General features: G+C 36.9%; 1 protein-coding gene across 7 annotated transcripts in view; it reads right to left on the minus strand.

Moving 5' to 3' along the window:
* Positions 1 to 20,110, minus strand: part of LOC138742607 (disks large homolog 1) — a 215,464-nt gene that overhangs the window by 97,559 nt on the left and 97,795 nt on the right. For all 7 annotated transcript variants that reach the window (XM_069897250.1, XM_069897254.1, XM_069897252.1 and 4 more), the window contains 5 exons: positions 19,368 to 19,418; positions 16,159 to 16,283; positions 11,024 to 11,193; positions 5,680 to 5,816; positions 1,811 to 1,955 (listed from right to left, as the gene is read on the minus strand). In XM_069897250.1, coding sequence (XP_069753351.1) covers positions 1,811 to 1,955; positions 5,680 to 5,816; positions 11,024 to 11,193; positions 16,159 to 16,283; positions 19,368 to 19,418 — 628 coding nt within the window. The remainder of the gene's footprint in view (positions 1 to 1,810; positions 1,956 to 5,679; positions 5,817 to 11,023; positions 11,194 to 16,158; positions 16,284 to 19,367; positions 19,419 to 20,110) is intronic.

The raw sequence follows: 20,110 nt of genomic DNA on the forward strand, positions 1-20,110 counted from the left end.
TTGCTTACTGAAGATCCAAATCCATTACATAAATCCACAACATAAATCAGGAATGTGATGGAAAACTCTTCACATACCTGGGCAAATGCATCTCCAACACTAATCAGCTTGATTCATCCAGTAAAAAGCTCCTATCTTGATTAGAAGTCCACCTAGTCACCAAAACAATCAATCTTTCCACCACCTGCACAGAATGGCTGAAGGGTGAACCCTTAGCAGGTGCAGAGGGCTACTTTAACAATGGTGCCCACAAGGGAAAAGGCACTGATGCATAGAACCATCAGCAGCAGGTGTTTTCCCTCTCAAGTTCACAAATCCGAACTTGGAAACATGCTGTCGCTCCTTCATCGTCGCTTAATCCAAATGTAGCAACATTCATCACAAAGGGAGAACAATTCTCCCAGTCATCTTTTCACAGGCAATGGGGCTGGCCAGTAAGGCCCAGTTACAGATGGCCTCTCTCTCTCTCTCTCTCTCACCTGCTGTTTCATGCATTTCCTCTCTTTTTCTTCGTTTCCATGACATGCATTTTTTTTAAATCTTTCAATACACACCAAGTGATCAGTGTGTTAAACTAAAACAGGAACAGGCCCTTCGGCCCACAACTTTTGTGCTGACCATGATGCCAATTTAAATTTTATATACTTCTATCTCTGCCTGATCATGTGGCTGTCTACATAAGTTTTAAATATCATCCTCTGTGCTCCACCACTTCCTATGACAGCACATTCCAGGCATTTGCCAATCTCTATGCAAAAAACATATCGCCCCTCAAATCACCTTTAAACTTGCATTATATCTTCCTTACCACTCTATCTTGTGTGGCACTTTAACACTCTATCTACCTGTGTGGCACTTTACCACTCTATCTACCTGTGTGGCACTTTACCACTCTATCTACCTGTGTGGCACTTTACCACTCTATCTACTTGTGTGGCACTTTACCACTCTATCTACCTGTGTGGCACTTTACCACTCTATCTACCTGTGTGGCACTTTACCACTCTATCTACCTGTGTGGCACTTTACCACTCTATCTACCTGTGTGGCACTTTACCACTCTATCTACCTGTGTGGCACTTTACCACTCTATCTACTTGTGTGGCACTTTACCACTCTATCTACTTGTGTGGCACTTTATACCACTCTATCTACCTGTGTGGCACTTTACCACTCTATCTACTTGTGTGGCACTTTACCACTCTATCTACCTGTGTGGCACTTTACCACTCTATCTACCTGTGTGGCACTTTACCACTCTATCTACCTGTGTGGCACTTTACCACTCTATCTACCTGTGTGGCACTTTACCACTCTATCTACCTGTGTGGCACTTTACCACTCTATCTACTTGTGTGGCACTTTACCACTCTATCTACTTGTGTGGCACTTTATACCACTCTATCTACCTGTGTGGCACTTTACCACTCTATCTACTTGTGTGGCACTTTACCACTCTATCTACCTGTGTAGATTTGCTCCCCAGGATCCTTCTGTTCAATGTTCCTAATTGTCCTGCCATATCTAGCATACTTTCCAATAACAGCTGACTTCCAATTGAACAACATCTCACACTTGTCTGGATAAAACTCACCCGAAATTACTTATATTTCCAACTTATCCTGCTGCATTCTTTGACAAGCTTTTACACTATCCATAACTCCACCACTTTTGGTGTTGTCTGCAAACTTAATAATCAGTCCACCTGTATTTTCTTTCACATACATGCTAAATACATGAAAACAAATGACCAAGAATTAACAGAGCCTTGAAATCACTGCACACCATCAGTAAACTGAGAAAGACTTACAATTGGTGATGTCTGGAGGTGCATATCCATCATGCACATACATGCTGGATGGTTTTGCAACTTTCAAGTATACCACTTCCGCAGTATTTTTTAAAGCTGTCACTGCATCTTCATGGGTGACTTCATCTAGACTTGCTGTGTTAACCTAAAATACAGAAGACAACAATGTTAATAGAGTTAGACTGCACAGAAACAGGTCCTTCAGCCCAACTTACCTACACCAATAAATTGTCTCACCCACACTAGACCCACCTGCCTGTGTTTGACCTATATCACTTTAAATCTATCCTATCTATGCATCTATCCAAATTTTTTTTCTGAAGCATTGCAACAGTGTCTACCTCAACCACCTTTTTCTGGCAGCCAATTTTATGCACTCATTATCCTTTGCATAAAAATGTTACCCCTCAGGTTCTTTTTAAATCTCACCCATGTCATCTTAAACTCATGTCCTTTGGTTACCGATTCTCCTACTCTAGACAAAAGACTGTCTGCGACATAGGACTCCACTGCCAACATCTAGAGATGTTTCGAGAGAAAAATGCCTTCAAATGCACATTTGTCAGTCAAGTTCAATGTTATTTGTCAAATTAAATGAAAGCCAGCACACAAGCCACTGATAAGGCTTTGTTCTGCCTTAAAACCAGCTATGCTATCAACCTATGGCTTATAATGTGTTTCTCTTTAACTGGAAGCTTATCTCTGATTGACCACTGCAATGTTCAGATTTGGAAAATCAACATCTCTGACTTCTGAATATGAATGTTGCATTTGCAAGTCAGATGCCGACACAGGTCAGCATGAGGTTGGCTGTGCTGACCAGAAGAGCCAAGTGCACTTCACTCAGCTGCAACATTCATCTGAAGGCATTTAAAAAAAAATCCTTACATTGGTTAATCTGCATATTTTAATCAATTGTTATTACTTGAATGAGTTTAAGTGAATTTAATATTATTTTATATTGAATTTTTTTAAAAATTGACGAGGAAACACAAGTAATGGCAATTTGATGGGCTTTGACAGCAAAAGATTGGGAAAATTTCAAAATTTAGCAAAGACAGACCAAAGCAATAAGAAGGGAATATAGAAAGTGAGATTTGGCTATCAAGTAACATAAAAATATTTTCTGTACATTCATGTAAAAAGGAAAAGATTAGTGTATGTTAAGCTGGGTTAATTATATTGAATCTTTGGTGGCACTGTTAATGTAGCAGTTAGCACATTGCTGTTACACCACCAGCATTCCAGGTTCGAATTTGGCGCTGTCTGTAAGGAGTTTGCAATTTCTCCCTGTGTCTATGTGGGTTTCCTCCCACCCTTTAAAAAAACATATGGGGGTTGTAGGTCAATTGAGCGAAATTGGGTGGCAGGGGCTCGTAGGCCAGAAGGTCCTATTGCTGTGCTACACGTATGTTTAAATTTGACTATCTTGAAGATATTGCACCACCAGGTTCAGGAAGAGCTCAATCTTAGCAAAACCAAGGAGATGATTGTGGACTTCAGAAGGAAGTCAAGGGAACACGACCCAGTCCTCATTGAGGGTTCAATAGTGGAGAGGGTCAAGAACGTCAAATTCCTGGTGTCAATATCTCCGAGGATCTGTCCAGGAGCCTCCATTTCGATCCAATCACAAAAGCAGTTCCCAGTGGCTATACTTTTATGTGGTGTTGGAGGAGATCCAGTATGTCACTGAAAACTTTCGAAAACTTCTACAGGTGTACCATGGAGAGCTTTCTGGCTGGGTCTGGTGTGGAAGCACCAACTCTCAGGACAAGAATTATTAAATCAACCCATCATATGCATTTGATCAAGACAGGTAACTGCCATAAAGATTAGATAGTGAATCGCCAGAACAGATTTGTGCCAAGAAATAGAAACTTGACCAGAATCATATTCTTTAACTTCGCACACACTGCTTAGCAAGTTTTTACATTTTCAGAGTTTTGATTCATGTACTTGTAAAATGCAGCAACATTTGGGAGGTGAAAGTTCCACTCGAGATGATAATGGAACACTGATTTCAGGAAAGGAAAATAAATTAAGCATTGCCAGAGAACTAGAAATCATTTGAATCTGAGTGCAATGCAAAGCAGCTCTTTTTATTGGTTCCACTCTCTTTATCCAGCTCTTTACAACATCCTTGGAGAAATGGGTCACTTATACAATGAATACCATTTAACTTTTGTTCTAAAACTTCTGACAAGCAGTAAATTGGATTGACAAAATCCTAATAAATTAGAAGCGTAAGTAGTTTGAAGGAGTATTGGTTTACTAGTTCTGACAGTGCAGTGGGAAAGAAAGAAATGCAATGATATAAATGTTCCTACAGCCAAGCCAAATAGACCTTGAACGATTAAAAACCTCATTGAGAATGCAAAGGAATAATTATTTGATGTATTGATTAGGTTCCATTCAAATATCAACAGTTCAATTAAAAATCCTCAATGAACAAAGTTATATTTATAGCTATTATAGATAACACTTCAAAAACATTGAAGAACAAGACATAATCCATACCGGGAGGAAATTACAATAATATTTCTTGCTACTGGAAAAAGTTCTGAAGAACCAGTTGTTAATAAATGAAATAATAGAGCTATTGCTCTATTATTAAAGATCAAAAAGTACATGATTAGGAGTTAGTTCAAGGTGAACCATTGATCACACCACCCAAAAATCAAATTTCCCTCAAGGACAGTAAAAAAAAATCACCAATCTGTTGGCTGCTGTTGAAGAGCACATTTTTCCTCAGGGGAAATAACACATCAGTTATGTAAACTGCACACTCTCTCTTGCTCTATGTTCGAGAAAGCAAGCTGGTAATTTATCTCTCTGTACTATACAAATGGCTTATAATTAAAAACAGTGATTTTGCATTTTATTGACATGTAGCTTGACCTGAATTGTTTTACTGAGAGCTAGTTATAACAAATTGTGCTTCTGTGCATGAGAGGTGAAAGTCAGAGTCTGGGCTACAAATGCTGACCTAACTCCACTGAATTCGTTGAGATCAGTGACTGGTAAGGGCAAGGCTTGGATTTAGTTCATGACCAGCCATCAGCTTCACACCATGAAGGGCTGATATACAAATAGCAACCCAATAATTTGAATGGGGTCATTAAACCTATGGAAAGTGCTAGAAATACTCAGTAGGTCAGGCAACGTCTGTGGAAAGAGAAAGGAAGTTCATGTTTCAGGACAGAGACTATCTGAACTGGGAAATTGCAGAGAATGTTAGGGATAAAAGGGTAAGGCAAAGGGAATGTCTAATCCAGAAAAAAAATGAATAAATGTGACAGCTGGAGGCAGATTATGCTTCTGTATTAAGTGTTGTGAGTACAAGGGTTGTGCTACATGTCCAAACAGCCAGGCTATACTAGTGTAAAGAAAAACCAAGTCCAAATCATGTGTAGATGAAGGACAGAAACAGCCAACGCTGATACAAAGGAACTTAGAAATGAGCAAGTTGGCTCATTTGCCTTCTGTATAATTTCTGCTGATTATCCTTCTGTGATGTTTGCTCAGTTTTTCTCTTTTCTGGTAATCAAACCTAATCAAATGATAGCCTTCAATCCAGATTTCATTTCTGAAAATAAGTAGAGATGTTATTCAATATGCATCCAACTAATCTTTTTGTCCAGAGCAAAGCAATTGTTCAAAATATTTGCGCTTTGAAGAATAGATTTCTGTTAGGAAAAGGAGCTGCCATTTTGCCTTCTCCCATCGAGTAACCTGCCCTGAATAACTGGCAGCTGAACAATCTCAATCAACCCTGTGATCAAACAACCTTCAACCTGACACAGATTTGTTATCATTTCATAGTCCAAATGTTGTTTACAACTGACAGAGAAAATATCCTGGGAACTTACTGCCAAAATCTTGTCCCCTATCTGCAAGCGGCCATCTTTGTGTGCTGCTCCTCCTTCAATAATTTTGGTTACATAGATGCTGTTGTCTCCTGGAATGTGCTGGTTTCCAACACCTCCAGCTATACTGAAACCTAGACCTTTTTTTTTGGGGGGGGAGGAAAGAAATTAGCATTAGAATTCATATTTTAAGTCAACCAAAATACTATTTTTTTGGGTAAGAGAAATTATTCAAAAAGTTAAAAGGCATTTCCTAAGATAGTGTGGCACAGAACATTAACTCTCAATGTGATTATAATTTAATTTTCATTTAGATATAGAGCATGGTAACAGATCCTTCCATCTCATGTACCTGTGCACCCATGAGACCAATGTTTGTCTTTGGAACATGGGAGGAAACCGGAGCACCCGGAGAAAACTCAAGCGGACACAGGAGAACATACAAGGTCCTTCACTTCTTTCTGGACCAGAGGCCAAACCAGTCACCCTCTACCATGACCCTCCTCCACTTGGCAATACTTGTCCTTACCTTAAATAATTTCTCCTTTAACTCATCTCACCCGCCAAATCAAAGCAGTAGCCATAGGTTCCCACAAGGGTCCCAGCTGCGTCTGCCTGTTTGTGGAGCTATCCATGCTGCAAGCCTACACAGGCAAGACACCTCAACTCTTCCTCCGATATATTGATGACTACATCGGGGCTGCTTCATGCACCCGCGATAAACTCGTCAACTTCATTCAACTAATGGCCAACCTCCACCAAGATCTCAAGTTCATCTGGTCTATCTCCAACAGCACTCTCCCTTTCTGGATCTCTCTGTCTCCATGTCAGAAGGCATACATTACAAACCCAGTAACTCCCACAACTACCTTGAATACACTATGTACTTGTTGCCTGCTCAACATCACTCTCCAGGGCTGTGTCATTCACTGTGATGGACCTGGCCTGTTTTAACTTCCCAAAATGCATCCCTTCACATGAAATTCCATCTGCCATTCCCATACCAATTTTGTCAGTTGACAAATGGCACAGTTAGCATAGCAATGAACACATCTCTGTTACAGAACCTCCAGTTGGGACCAAATTTCGAATCCCGTGTTGTCTATGAGGAGTTTGTATGTTCTCTCCGTGTCTGAATGGGTTTCCTCCGGATGTTCTGGTTTCCTCTCACTGTTCAAAACGTAATGGGAGTTCTAGGTTAATTGGTTGTAATTGGGCAGCACGGGTTTGTGAGTTGAAATGGCCTGTTACCGTCCTGCATGTCTGAATTTAAATATACTACTGTAACCTTGGACACCTTCCTTTCTATTTTTTTTAATTTAACACGTTACAATATACAAACCAGTAAGGTTACTTACATAAATATGTATATGTACATAGTGACATTTTCCATTTTCTCCCCAATCTCCTCCCACTCCACCCCCCAAATAACTATAGAAAGAAAGAAGAACAGGAAGAGAGAGAGAAGAAAAGAGAGGAAGAAGGAGAGTGTCATCTAGATATTATTTAATTTTACTATTTCAATAAGTATAACATATCTCATTAAGAGTTGTGGGTTTGAATCTGGGAGTCACTAATAAACTTTATATATGGGTCCCAGATTTGTTTGAATTGACCATAATTGTCTCTTAAATTATAGGTAATTTTCTCTAATGGAATAAAATTATTCATTTCTATGTAGCAATGTTGTATTTTCAAAAGATTTTCCATTTTCCAAGTCATCATTATACATTTTTTTGCTGCTGCTAAGGCGATCATAATAAATAGGTTTTGAGATCTATCTAATTTTAATGGTAAATCTTTATCCTTTATATTGCTTAACAGAAAGATTTTTTGGTCTTCCGGTATTTTATTTTTTGTAATTTGATTTAATATTGAATTTAATTCCTCCCAAAAAGGTTTTACTTTTGCACATGTCCAAAGTGAATATCATATTGTACCAATTTCTTGTAAGATTCCATTCTTTTAATTTTTGAGGTGTAATATATAGTCTATGTAGCCAGTTAAATTGCATCACACAATACCGAGCATTTGTTGTATTTGTTATAGTACCCACACATAGTTCCACCTAAGTTTTGTTCTTTATTTGTATATTTAAATCTTCTTCCCAACGTTGTTTGGGTTTGTAATTGCCTCATCTTTCCCATCATTTTGCAATTTAATATACATACTTGTAATCAATTTTTAAACTATCAAAGTATCCATAATTGGATATTCAAAGCAACTTACTTCAGGTAACCTTAAATTAGTTCCCAACTTCTCTTTTAAATATGTTTTTAATTGATAATAAGAAAATATTGAGTCATTCAATATTTCATATTTATCTTTTAATTATTCAAATTTTAATAAAGTATTGCCCAGAAAACAGTTTTTTATTCTTTTAATTCCTTTTCTTGTCCATTCCTTAAAAAAATATATTATTCATTGTAAAAGGAATTAATCAATTTTGTTTTAGCAACATATTTGGCAATTGGTAATTTATCATCTTTCATTTTAAATGTATATTACTCCATATTTTTAATATGTGATGTAATATTGGTCAATTTTTATTCTTTACTTGTTTCTTATTCCACTTATAAATGATCAGAAGTATTTTCCCTTAGTTTTCTCTCCTACCTGATAAAATTTTGACAAAAATGTTAATTGAATTGTCCTATAGTAATTTTTAAAATTTGGTAACTGCAATCCACCTTGTTTATATGCCCATGTTAGCTTATCCAAAGCCACTCTTGGTTTCTTACCTTTCCATAAGAACTTTCTTATTAATGTATTCAATTTTTGAAAAAAATTCCCAGATAAGGGAATAGGCAATGTTTGAAATAAATATTGTAATCGTGGAAAAATGTTCATTTTAATGCAGTTTATCCTTCCTATTAGAGTTAAATCCTTCCATTTCTCTAAATAATCTTGTATCTTTTTCATTAATGGTTGATAATTTAACTTAAACAAATGATTCAAGTTATTATCTATTTTTTCTAATACCTAAATGGCCTGTGACTGCTATTTAAAAGGAGATTCCTTTTTATATTATGTATAATCAACTGTATTCATTGGCATCACTTCACTGATATTGCCCCATATTCTTTCAATTTGGTACGTAACATCTTTATTGATTTTTTAGGTCGTGTTAAATATTCAATAATATTGTCCGCAAATAAACTAATTTCAAATACTTCATCATTTATTTTTATTCCCTTTATCATTTTATCTGATATTATCAATTCTGCCAGTGGTTCTATTGCTAAAGCAAAAAGGGAAGGTGAAAGTTGACCTACTTAATATAAAAGAATCTGAGATATATCCATTAGTTAATACTTTTGCCTTGGGACCATTATATAGTGCCTTGATCCAGTTAATACATTTTTCTGATAATTTAAATTTCTGTAATACTTTAAAAAGGTGACTCCATTCAAGCCTATCAAAGGCCTTCTCTGTATCCGGAGCTACTGTGACTGTTGGTTCTTTCCGTGTTTGTGCCATATGAATCAGATTAATAAATTTACACACATTATCTGCTGACCTATTTTTAACAAATCCCGTCTGGTCAAACTTCACCAACTGCGGTAGACAATTCGTTAATCTATCAGCTAATAATTTTGCAATTATTTTGTAATCAGTATTTAATAAGGATAATGGTCTATATGAAGTTGGTGACAAAGGATCTTTTCTTGTTTTTGCTATTTCTGTAACTATAGCCATTTTACAAGATTCGGGTAAACTGAGTTTTTTCCACTCGCTTTATTATTACCTCTAAAAAGGGCAAAATTAATAAATTATTGAAAACTTTGTTAAACTCCTTGGGGAATCCATCTTCTGGTGCTTTATTATTTGGTAAAGTCATTAATGTATCATAGACCTCTGTAGCAGTCAAAGATTTTAATAGTTTGCATCGTTCTTCCAGATCTAACCTTGTACACTTTTCTTCATGATCCACTGGTATCATTGGTAAACGTACAAATTATGTCACTTTCATACTCATCTCAATTGTATAACAAACGATTCATCATTGATCCCTGCAGCACACCTTGGTCAAAAACCTCCAGCTCCCTCTTTCCACCTTGTGGGTGTATGATTAATCTGCAATCGAAACCTCTGTTCTTGATAGAACACTCAATGTTCCAGTCTTCAATTCTACTTTACCCAAGCCAAATTTTATGCAGTCAACTGTCGATGAATTAAGTTCTATTTAAAATAGTTTTTGTTCCACACATCAACTGAAACTTGGTCCATTAAGGCAAATTGTTTCCCTGGAACATGACTGGCAGTTGGCTGAAAATATATTGATCAAGGGAGTTTTCCTTTACCATTAATTCACAATTTATTGAGGAAACAAGACTTTAACATCTTCACTCTACAGTTCTTACACATCCACCTTCCCTGCAGATTTATTACTCTTCTTGATGGTTTATTGAACAGTGCGAGTCTTGCTTTTTAAATAAATAAATTTAGTTTTTGACACCATTTCAAGGCCCTCCACCCTCCTCAGGTCATTTTTCTGCACTATATTTTCTTTCATCAGTCTGGCCATTATGTCTCCTTTGTTTCCTTCCCTATCTTATCATCACTCATTCAGAATATTGTCCCAGTTGTGACCCATTTTGAGCCGCATTTCAGTTACCACCACCACGTTATATTCCCACATGATTGCATCAGCCTTAATCATTGCATTCCATATTCCAAATTTCTGACTTGAAATATTTGTCTTGACCCACCTAATACGTGTTACTTCCTACAATAGTAGGATATAACACACCTTTTTTTTTGTACACTATATTCTTTGCTCGTACCCATCATAACATTTGGAAAATTGCAATCTTCAAGTTTGTATTTGAAAAGGGATTGTGAATGGCATTGCTACACTGATTTGCCATGATGTAAGCAAATATCGGACTCTTGTTCATGTTTTATTCTCCTTTTGAGCCAATTCTGTTTATGGCAACCTTGAACCTATCACCAGTCACCTTGCATTTCATATTTTGCATGAAGTGTCTTAGATACCTGAACATCTTCCCTGAATCTTCATACCCTGAAAGAACAAATCTGGATGACTCTCTGACCAACAGATTTATTAAGATAATTAAGCATTGACAAATGTTGAACAGAGGTCTCCAAAGCTTGACTAGAATTGAATTGCATGCATTCACAGCACAGATTTCTCTTCTGTGAGAATCAACACTTTGTTGCTGTAGCTATCCAGCTTCAAGCCCACACATGCAAAATTACTCTTTAAAAAAAAGAGCTTACTGATGAACACGTCTAAAATTAAATTAAAATATCCCAGACTTCAACACATACAGCCTGTGTAAAGTGCATTAAAAACCTTTTTATTTTTTACTGCAGAACCTACCTTTTGGCCCTTTAACTAGTTTTATCTCCAAGATTTTTTCTGTTACTGGTTTCCTTCTCCGCACATATAACCTCACAATTGATCCAGCCTCTTTTAAAGCTTCCACTGCTTTGCTATGTGTTACTTCCCTTACATCGACATCATTTACTCGAAGGATGCAGTCATTCACCCTAGAATTAGAAAGATAGCTGTAAAAGCTGCAAACAAATGACAGAAATTCTTCCAAGAATGTTGGAGAAATGGGATGGAAAAGGAAGCATTCTTTTACATATATAGTTAAGTTAGTCTTGAGTCAAGAAGTATTCTTTCAATGGAGCATATCACAGCTGCAGGCATAAATATCAAAGCAAAAAGTTGGATATTTAATCTTTTCCAATATAAATGCAAAAATTATCAAATATAAAACCAGAAGCAGGTGTAAAGGATTTGTATTAACATATAATTTAATGTTAAACTATATTTCTCTCTATATATACATATTAGTAAGGTAAATTGTAGAGTTAAAATATTGTATCTGTATTCTTAGTAAGTTAGCTGTGGGTTGGTTCAGGGTCACAACACATCTATAGCGAACTGTTGTTTTCTGAGTTGAATGTTCATTCTTGGAATCTGTGTCTTGGACAGACAGCTAATGCATGAGTCAGAAAGCACGATGGAGATCAAGAATCTGGTTGTGTGGTGCCAGGACCACAATCTTGCTTTCAATTTCAATAAGATTCCAGCTGCATTGAATTCGCCCATTGTTATTGAATGAAGATCTACTGGGACCAATGCCTGAAGAGGGTGCACAAAATCAGTGAACCGGTGCAGACTCAAAAGGCCAACATGGCCTGTTTCCGCTCTGTAAATGGTGACATGGTTATATGGTTAATGTGAATAAGACTTTAGCAATTGGACACTCTTACAAAATTGTGCCGTGAATGATTTTTTTGTGCAAGTTATAAAAAATAGTGAAAGCAAAAAAGAGGAGTGAACTCTGGGGGAAAGCGAAAGGAAAAAACAACGAATACAGAATCATGAAGACCAGCAGAGTGGCTAAATGTTCTGTAATAATGCATCCACTGAAGATGGATCAAGTGCTGGATTATTACAATAATTCACAAGGATTTTTATGGACATTTGCCACCAATTGTGTATGTTCCAAGATTTGACCAATTTCCTAATACTTTGTCATCTTGTCTTGTACAGAAGAACCTGTTGTAAATAAATCAATAGGAATACATTAACATGATTGCAAAGAAAATTCAGGAAATTAAACTGGTCTTTGCCAGCAGCACAAAATGGACAGTTATTTATACCATGTTTATTTTCTTCCTTGACCACTGCTGAGACCCAATTTCAATCATGAGGTATGGATGGACAAGTCATTGAAACTGGCAGGTAAGGTTGAGAATATTTACAAAGGCTTCATCAAGAAGTATAACAGCCAAACAGAACCTGCATTAAAAAAAAACTGGTCCTGTCTTGACTCATTTGTTCGAGTAGTTTCAGCTTTGTCGCATCGCCATACGAATTTTTAAATCATAACATGTTCTAACACAACTATTAAAATTGATCAATTCTACCATTAATATATCAAATATGAAGCAGTACAAGGTACATAAACTGAATATCTGACTCCCATCTTGCTCTTTCATAAAAAACCCACAAAAATTCAGCAGGTCAAACAGGGTCATTTATATAGCAAATGTCAACATTTTTCCATACCTAGATGAAAGACTCAAGCCTGAAACATCGGTTATGTATTTTTACCTTTGCTATATAAAGGACCCTGTTTGACCTGCTGAGTTTCTCCAGCATTGTGTGTTGTGACTTCAGTCATGGTGTCTACAGATTTTCATGTTTTACTTCTTGCTCATTTATAACCTGACTCCAATATCCCTGGATAGTACAGGATAAAATAATGGATACATTTCATACTGACATTTATCATTTGAGTTTATTCAGACTAGGTTAACATGGATCACATCATCCAAGGAAATAACATGTAGAAAAGAAGAAATTTTGTAAAAATGTATTGTGATGTAAAACTTCCAAAATGTTGTAATCACACATTGGACAAAATGCAAGTCCTCACATTGAGCTGTGAACGTTGGCCATGGGATCATGGGGAAAGTACCTGAAACTTTCTCTCTCTTTTGTTTTTGTATATAATACATTTTTAACATCTTTAATTAGTCCACGCTGCTGAAGATCCAGCTGCGCTGGGTGGGTCACGTCTCCAGAATGGAGGACCATCGCCTTCCCAAGATCGTGTTATATGGCGAGCTCTCCACTGGCCACCGTGACAGAGGTGCACCAAAGAAAAGGTACAAGGACTGCCTAAAGAAATCTCTTGGTGCCTGCCACATTGACCACCGCCAGTGGGCTGATATCGCCTCAAACCGTGCATCTTGGCGCCTCACAGTTCGGCAGGCAGCAACCTCCTTTGAAGAAGACAGCAGAGCCCACCTCACTGACAAAAGGCAAAGGAGGAAAACCCCAACACCCAACCCCAACCCACCAATTTTCCCCTGCAACCGCTGCAACCGTGTCTGCCTGTCCCGCATCGGACTTGTCAGCCACAAACGAGCCTGCAGCTGACGTGGACATTTACCCCCTCCATAAATCTTCGTCCGCGAAGCCAAGCCAAAGAAGAACATGAGAATAAAAAAGAATATTTAAAAAATTTATGGAATAATACAGATGGTTTTGTAACCTATGTTACTTTAACAAGAAGTGGAAAAAAACATTTATCTACTATTCTACTAATGTAACCCCACCCTAGGGAGGCTATTGGCTTACGGACAGACCACTACTGATAATTAAACAAAAAGTAACCAATGGGGTCATAAACCAGAAAATAGTTACTCTTACAAATTTTGAAAATAAGTGAGAAAAGAACCCCATAAAGAAACAAAGTTAGGATTAATTTCCATAGTGGAACATTTAATTTTTCGATGCCATCATATCAGTATGAGTATGAGTGGGAGGGACAGTATCTTTCCATCTCATCAATATGGCCCTTCTAGCAATAAGGGGAGCAAGGGCAATGGCATGGGATTGCGATGCATTCCATGTCAAACCTGTCAGCCGACTTATTCCAGAGAGCGAGAAAAGGATATGGAGTCAAATTAATATTAAGAACTAAAGACAAAGTACAAAATACCCATTCTAAAAATTTGAAAGAGAAGGACATAACCAGAACATATGATACAATGTACCACCTTCTGTTATACATTTGTCACATTAGAAGAGAGTTGAGAATAAAATTGAGCGATATAAACTTTGGAATAGTGGGTCTGGTGTACTACCTTAAACTGTATTAATGAATGTTTAGCACAATGAGAGGATAAATGCACTCGCTTCAAAATAGAATTCCATGTAGTTTCAGAAAATAACTGTTGAAACTCCTGTTCCCAACGTTTTTTTTAATTCTGTTTAGGAAGCTAACCATAGTGTTTAGAAGTAATTGATAAAGGACAGCTATCACCCCTTTATAATTAGGTTGAAAATTATAAATCATCTCTATCACATTAGGTACCAGGTCTTCAGGGGGCTTCAAAATTAACCTGTAATATGAAAGAAGTGGTGTCTAGGTATTGTAAATTAGGTGAATAATTGTTCAATAGAGGCAAGATTTTGGTCAGAAAAAGTATTTAAAAAAATTGGATAGAATAATGTATCCATCCTGACATGCTCTGCTCAGAGCAGAATACTATTTTCAAAATGACATCTGATGAAGACTGCATATTAATAAAGCTCATTTTCAACACCTTGAGCTGACTATTCCATTGGCCTTTATTTTCCATGCCTTTCAATGACTTTTGGTGAAGGACACATTGATAACCAAATCTCTCTGCTTCTTCATAGATCCAGATTTCCAATATCTGAGATCGTCTGGGTAGGTCACGTCTCCAGAATGGAGGACCATCGCCTTCCAAAGATCCGTGTTATATGGCGAGCTCTCCACTGGCCATCGAGACAGAGGTGCACCAAAGAAGAGGTACAAGGTCTGCCTAAAGAAATCTCTTGGTTCCTGCCCCATTGACCACCGCCATTGGGCTGATCTCGCCTCAAACCGTGCATCTTGGCACCTCACAGTTCGGCGGGCAGCAACCTCCTTTGAAGAAGACCGCAGAGCCCACCTCACTGACAAAAGACAAAGGAGGAAAAACCCAACACCCAACCCCAACCCACCAATTTTCCCTTGCAACCGCTGCAACCGTGTCTGCCTGCCCCGCATCAGACTTGTCAGCCACAAACGAGCCTGCAGCTGACGTGGACATTACCCCTCCATAAATCTTCGTCCGTGAAGCCAAGCCAAAGAGAAGAGAAAAAAAAATAAAATATATATATATATTTAAAATATAGAGAGGGAGAGTGAGAGAGAGAGTGTGTGTGTGTGTGTGTGTGGATTTATGATCTGCTACACATTTGCATGCTCGACATATCAATCCAACAAAGACAGGATTTATAGGCAAGAACTTACTGCAATTAGGTTTTCCTGCCCCAAAAGGAATACAAATTAGATGGTATTTGACAATATTCGGACTTATATAAAACAGAATCTCATTCTGCAGTAACACCAACAAACATTGATGGTCCCTCTGGCACTGCTCACATTTGTCAGACAGTTTTATATCAGTAGGCATGATTAATAATGCAACATAAAATATACTACTTTTCAACCAAGCTGCTTTATCTGCATCCGAGGATACAAATACACATGGACAATGTTTACTTGTTTTCCAGATAAAATTAGTTCTCATGTTGAAATGTGGTTGCGAAGGCCATTTTCAAGATCATATTTCACAGAAATTGATTTCTGTGCTGAGATACATTTGGAGGGCTTGATGCAGCTAAGAAAATACTTCTATTTTAAACAGAGCATATGTGCATACACCTTTTAAACAGTGCCTCCCAGATTTATACATTCAATTATGCCTTTGCATTATGAATTCTAGTGGCTGTACCATTACGATCATTGCCATTTGAAATTTATTTTTGCCAGAAAGTACGAAGCGAACAACCTCAACAACAGCTGGGAAACCTTATGAAACTTTTTTTGTACACCAATTAGTGCACTCTCAAGAATACACTTGAGTGAATGAATGTTCATTTTCCAAACATCACTGCAATGCAAAGAAACATACCGCAGTCTTCCATCCTGTGCAGCTGCACCTCCTGCAATGATCTTTGTAATGAATATACTTGGATCTTCACCAATGTGCGGATTATCAGTGCCACCTGCAATGCTGAACCCAAGGCCAGAATTTCCCTAAAGCAGACACAGAAGATCAATGATAAAAAAAATTGTGTGGTGAACACATGGAAAAAAAATTAGCCTGTGAAGATTTCATTTTCAATGTTCAATTAAAATATGCTGTAAAAATGGAATTCAGGCAGTATCTGTGGATGGTGAAACTGCCAAGATTTCAGGTGGTTGATCTTTTATCAGTCAATGCATGGTTCTATGATGGCATGGAAAAATGATCAAAAGTGATAATGTTTTACTCTTTGAACGCCATCCAACCTGCTCACTATTTCCATTGCTTCGTCAGTAATGGCAGTACTATAAAAGCTGCAAAATCTTTGAGATGCTGATTAGGCTGTTACAAGCATTTAAAATGGAGGTAGAAACATTTCTGAAAGTTCAGGGGATTAAGAGGAACTGGCATCTAGCTGAAAGAAGGAGTGGAGGCCTGCAGACGATCAGCCATGCTCACATTTAATTGCATTACGGGCTTGAGGAGTGCAATAGTTTGCTCCTATTTTTCTTGCGTTCGCTGAAAGGAAAACCATCTCAAGACAAACTTTTGTGGTCACAAATCACAATTCTTACAGAAATATTGAAAAGTAACACAAACTCAATTAAATCTAAAAATTCCAGTTAAACGTCAAATTCCGAGGCACATTTCTTAAGAATCTTAATCGTCAGTTGCCCACCAGAGAAGTGAAGTGCGCTCAAAACAGATCATTTGTCTTTGTATCCTGCCCCAAAACAAATCCCTGATCACTTTCATGAAAAAGCTAAATGCATTTCTGTAACAAATCTCAAATAGATTTGTACCAATCAAGTTAAATTTCCCTGAACCAACATGTATGAATTTAAAACATAATATATCGCATTTTATTAACGGGGATATGTTGTGTAGCTTGCGAGCCCACCATTTATTACCCTTCTATAGATGTCATCTAGTTGATGATGGCGATTGAATTGAGAACAATTTTCAAATTTAGACAAACAGCTCAGTACCAGGCCATTTCGTCTCCTGAGTACATACTCTCCAGATACCCCAATTAACCTACAATCCCCATATATTTTTGAAGAGTGGGAGGAAAATGGAAGACCCAGAGGAAGCCAACTCAGACACGGGGAGAACATAACAAACTTTTAAAAACAGCGCCGGATTCAAAACTGGGTCATTGGTGCTGTAATAGCATTTTCCTGACCACTAAATGAACTGTGCCGTACTTAGAGCACAAGCTCAAACAAGAATTAATATCTTGGAGCTCAAGCTCAAACCAGAATTCAGTCATTTTATAATGCATTACTGCAGTACACATGATGGAGATATCTCATTGGTCTTTAAGAATTTAGCCAGCTTTGTCATTGGTGGTGCTGTCAAGCCAATTTAGTGAAGGGAATTTGAGACTCCATCTGGAATAAATACTGTGTCCTTCTCATCCTGAATATGCCGGATTATAGATTCTACCAAAGAAGAGCTGCAGCAATGAACACGAAGGGTTTTTGCTCATTTGATCTCATGCTATGACATGCGACATTTTGGTCCAATGTCTGAAATTCCTGCAAGTTAGGTTGAGGAGGTTCTCTACAGAATTGATCGAGATGGATGAGCATTTATTGCATCAGAATGAACTGCCTTGGCCAAATCTGCTTGTTTGGCTTTGATAGAAGTTTAACACCACTTATTGGCTTTCTCAGCCATTTCAGGGATTTGTTGAGAGTCAAGAACATTCTGGTGAATCTGCACGGTAGTCACATGTATGACACTCCAAGTGGATGCAGGCTCCATTCTCCAAAGGATGATAATGAACCAAATAATTTTTGGTATAAATTCAGTTGTTACGACGATGAATATTATATTTTTCATCATAATTCTAGATATTTAATTATGTAATTAATTCATTTGTTTTAATTCTCCTCCAACTTTAATGAGATTGGAAGTCAGACTCTGAATTAAAATTCCTTGTAGTTAGAATAAAAGTTTAAGTTTTTCCTATATTGTTTGTGGCCAGAATAATTTTATATTGTCCAAAAGGCAACAAATTTGCTAGTTTTCTTTAATGTTATGAAGTAATTGAAAAATATTCTCCCCATATCATTTTGCTGCTGCAAATCAAACCATTGCAATCAAGACCACTGTTGGCTAACTGGGATCATAATTTACCAGAAAAAAAGAAATAAAAGGTTAGTCTGCTTATAGATTCCTTCTTTTAATTAGAAATGGTTCTATTATTTTGGTTCCCTTTATGAAGGGCATTTTAACACAGTATATTGATAAATCATTCTACCAAGATTGGGTATCAGAAGAGGCCAACCATGATATCCAACAAATCTAACTCAGTAGGGTTTCACTTCCAAAAGTAAGTTGTTAATTCACTATTAGAGATATGCTACAATTAATTACACCGCTACATTCATCTGCAAGTCTGAGTCCAAATATTTGACATAAAAACTGCTGTTATGTTATTCTAAGATAAAAAGAAAAGCACCTTTCAAGAAAGAACTTCGGATTTGTCACAATTAGTAAATTATAACTCTTGAAATAAACACAATAAACATCAATTGCACATATGGGTGACAAAATTTTTTGCCATAAAAATAGAAAAGGGGCTGTTGAGATACAATGCTATTAAATAATTATAACTTAAATAATTATAAATAATTTTTTGGGGTAATTATCTACAATCTTGCAGAAATATTAATTACTAATCCCCGAAGCAATGGTCACATATCAAATAGACAAAGGACAATATTCTGTCATCGATCTGTTACCAAAGCCACAATAGAAAACTGAAATATCCTGTTGCCATAAATCAATTGAATAGATCATATAATTGGTTTCACTGAATATTACGTCCCATCACAGCAGATCTCATGTATTTGAACTTTTGCACTCAAATTTTGTCATGAAAAATACTCAATCTCAGGTAGACTCGTCAATAATAATCAGTTGGCATGTCCTTAATGCTCACATGAATGATTATTTAGCTTTGATTAAGTTGCCAGTGGAGGTTGCTGAGAATTAGCAATGATCAAAGAAATGGAATTATGAAATACACTTCTATTTCATTGAAATTTTCATGAGCATCGTGAAAGAAAATAGAGCCTCCTTACCCTTTCCAGTGTGATTTCTTCATATTCATAGTCCGTATCAGTACCATTGACCTGCAAAAATCCCAAAGATAGAAGTGAAGTAGGATTTCAGGTCAATAATTGGTTACATTTAGGCGAAACTAAAAAGCATTACTTTTCAACTTGATGGGCCAGAACCTCTCTCTTTTGGATCTTGGTAAAAATAATCACTTGACATGGTGTGGTCACAAGAGAAAAAAAATAGGAACTTTAGAACCGGACTGCATTTCAAATCTCATCAATATTTTAACTAAAAAGTAAATGATGACACCAGTTGATGAAACCTATTGGCTACCCCGCACAATTTCCAAACTTACAACCAACCACAGACTTTCATGATCCACAAATCTGAAAGCATTATTCTCACAATATTTTGCCAAAGTCACAATTGCAATTTTTGCATTGTTCAAAGACATTAGAAAATGTTAAATGAAAAATTGCATTTGTAGTATTTCAATATGTCAGAGGCAGCTGAGAAAAATAACAGCCTGATGATATCGTACGAAAAGCTTGCAAATTAAATTAGATGTATTCAGAGCATAGACTGGAGACAACATTCTTGGTTGAAGGATAAACCATCATAAAAGGTCCATAAAACTAGGAAGTGTGAAACCTAAGTAAATAGAGAAAGATTAATGAAGGAGAAACAAACATGTAAAAACAACAAGGATGGTCTTTTGTGAAATTGACTAAGTAAAAGGGTAGCTAAATAGAATAGGATTGCA

This window comes from Narcine bancroftii, chromosome 9 (genome assembly GCF_036971445.1).
Source record: "Narcine bancroftii isolate sNarBan1 chromosome 9, sNarBan1.hap1, whole genome shotgun sequence".
NCBI classification, from domain to species: Eukaryota; Metazoa; Chordata; class Chondrichthyes; order Torpediniformes; family Narcinidae; genus Narcine; species Narcine bancroftii.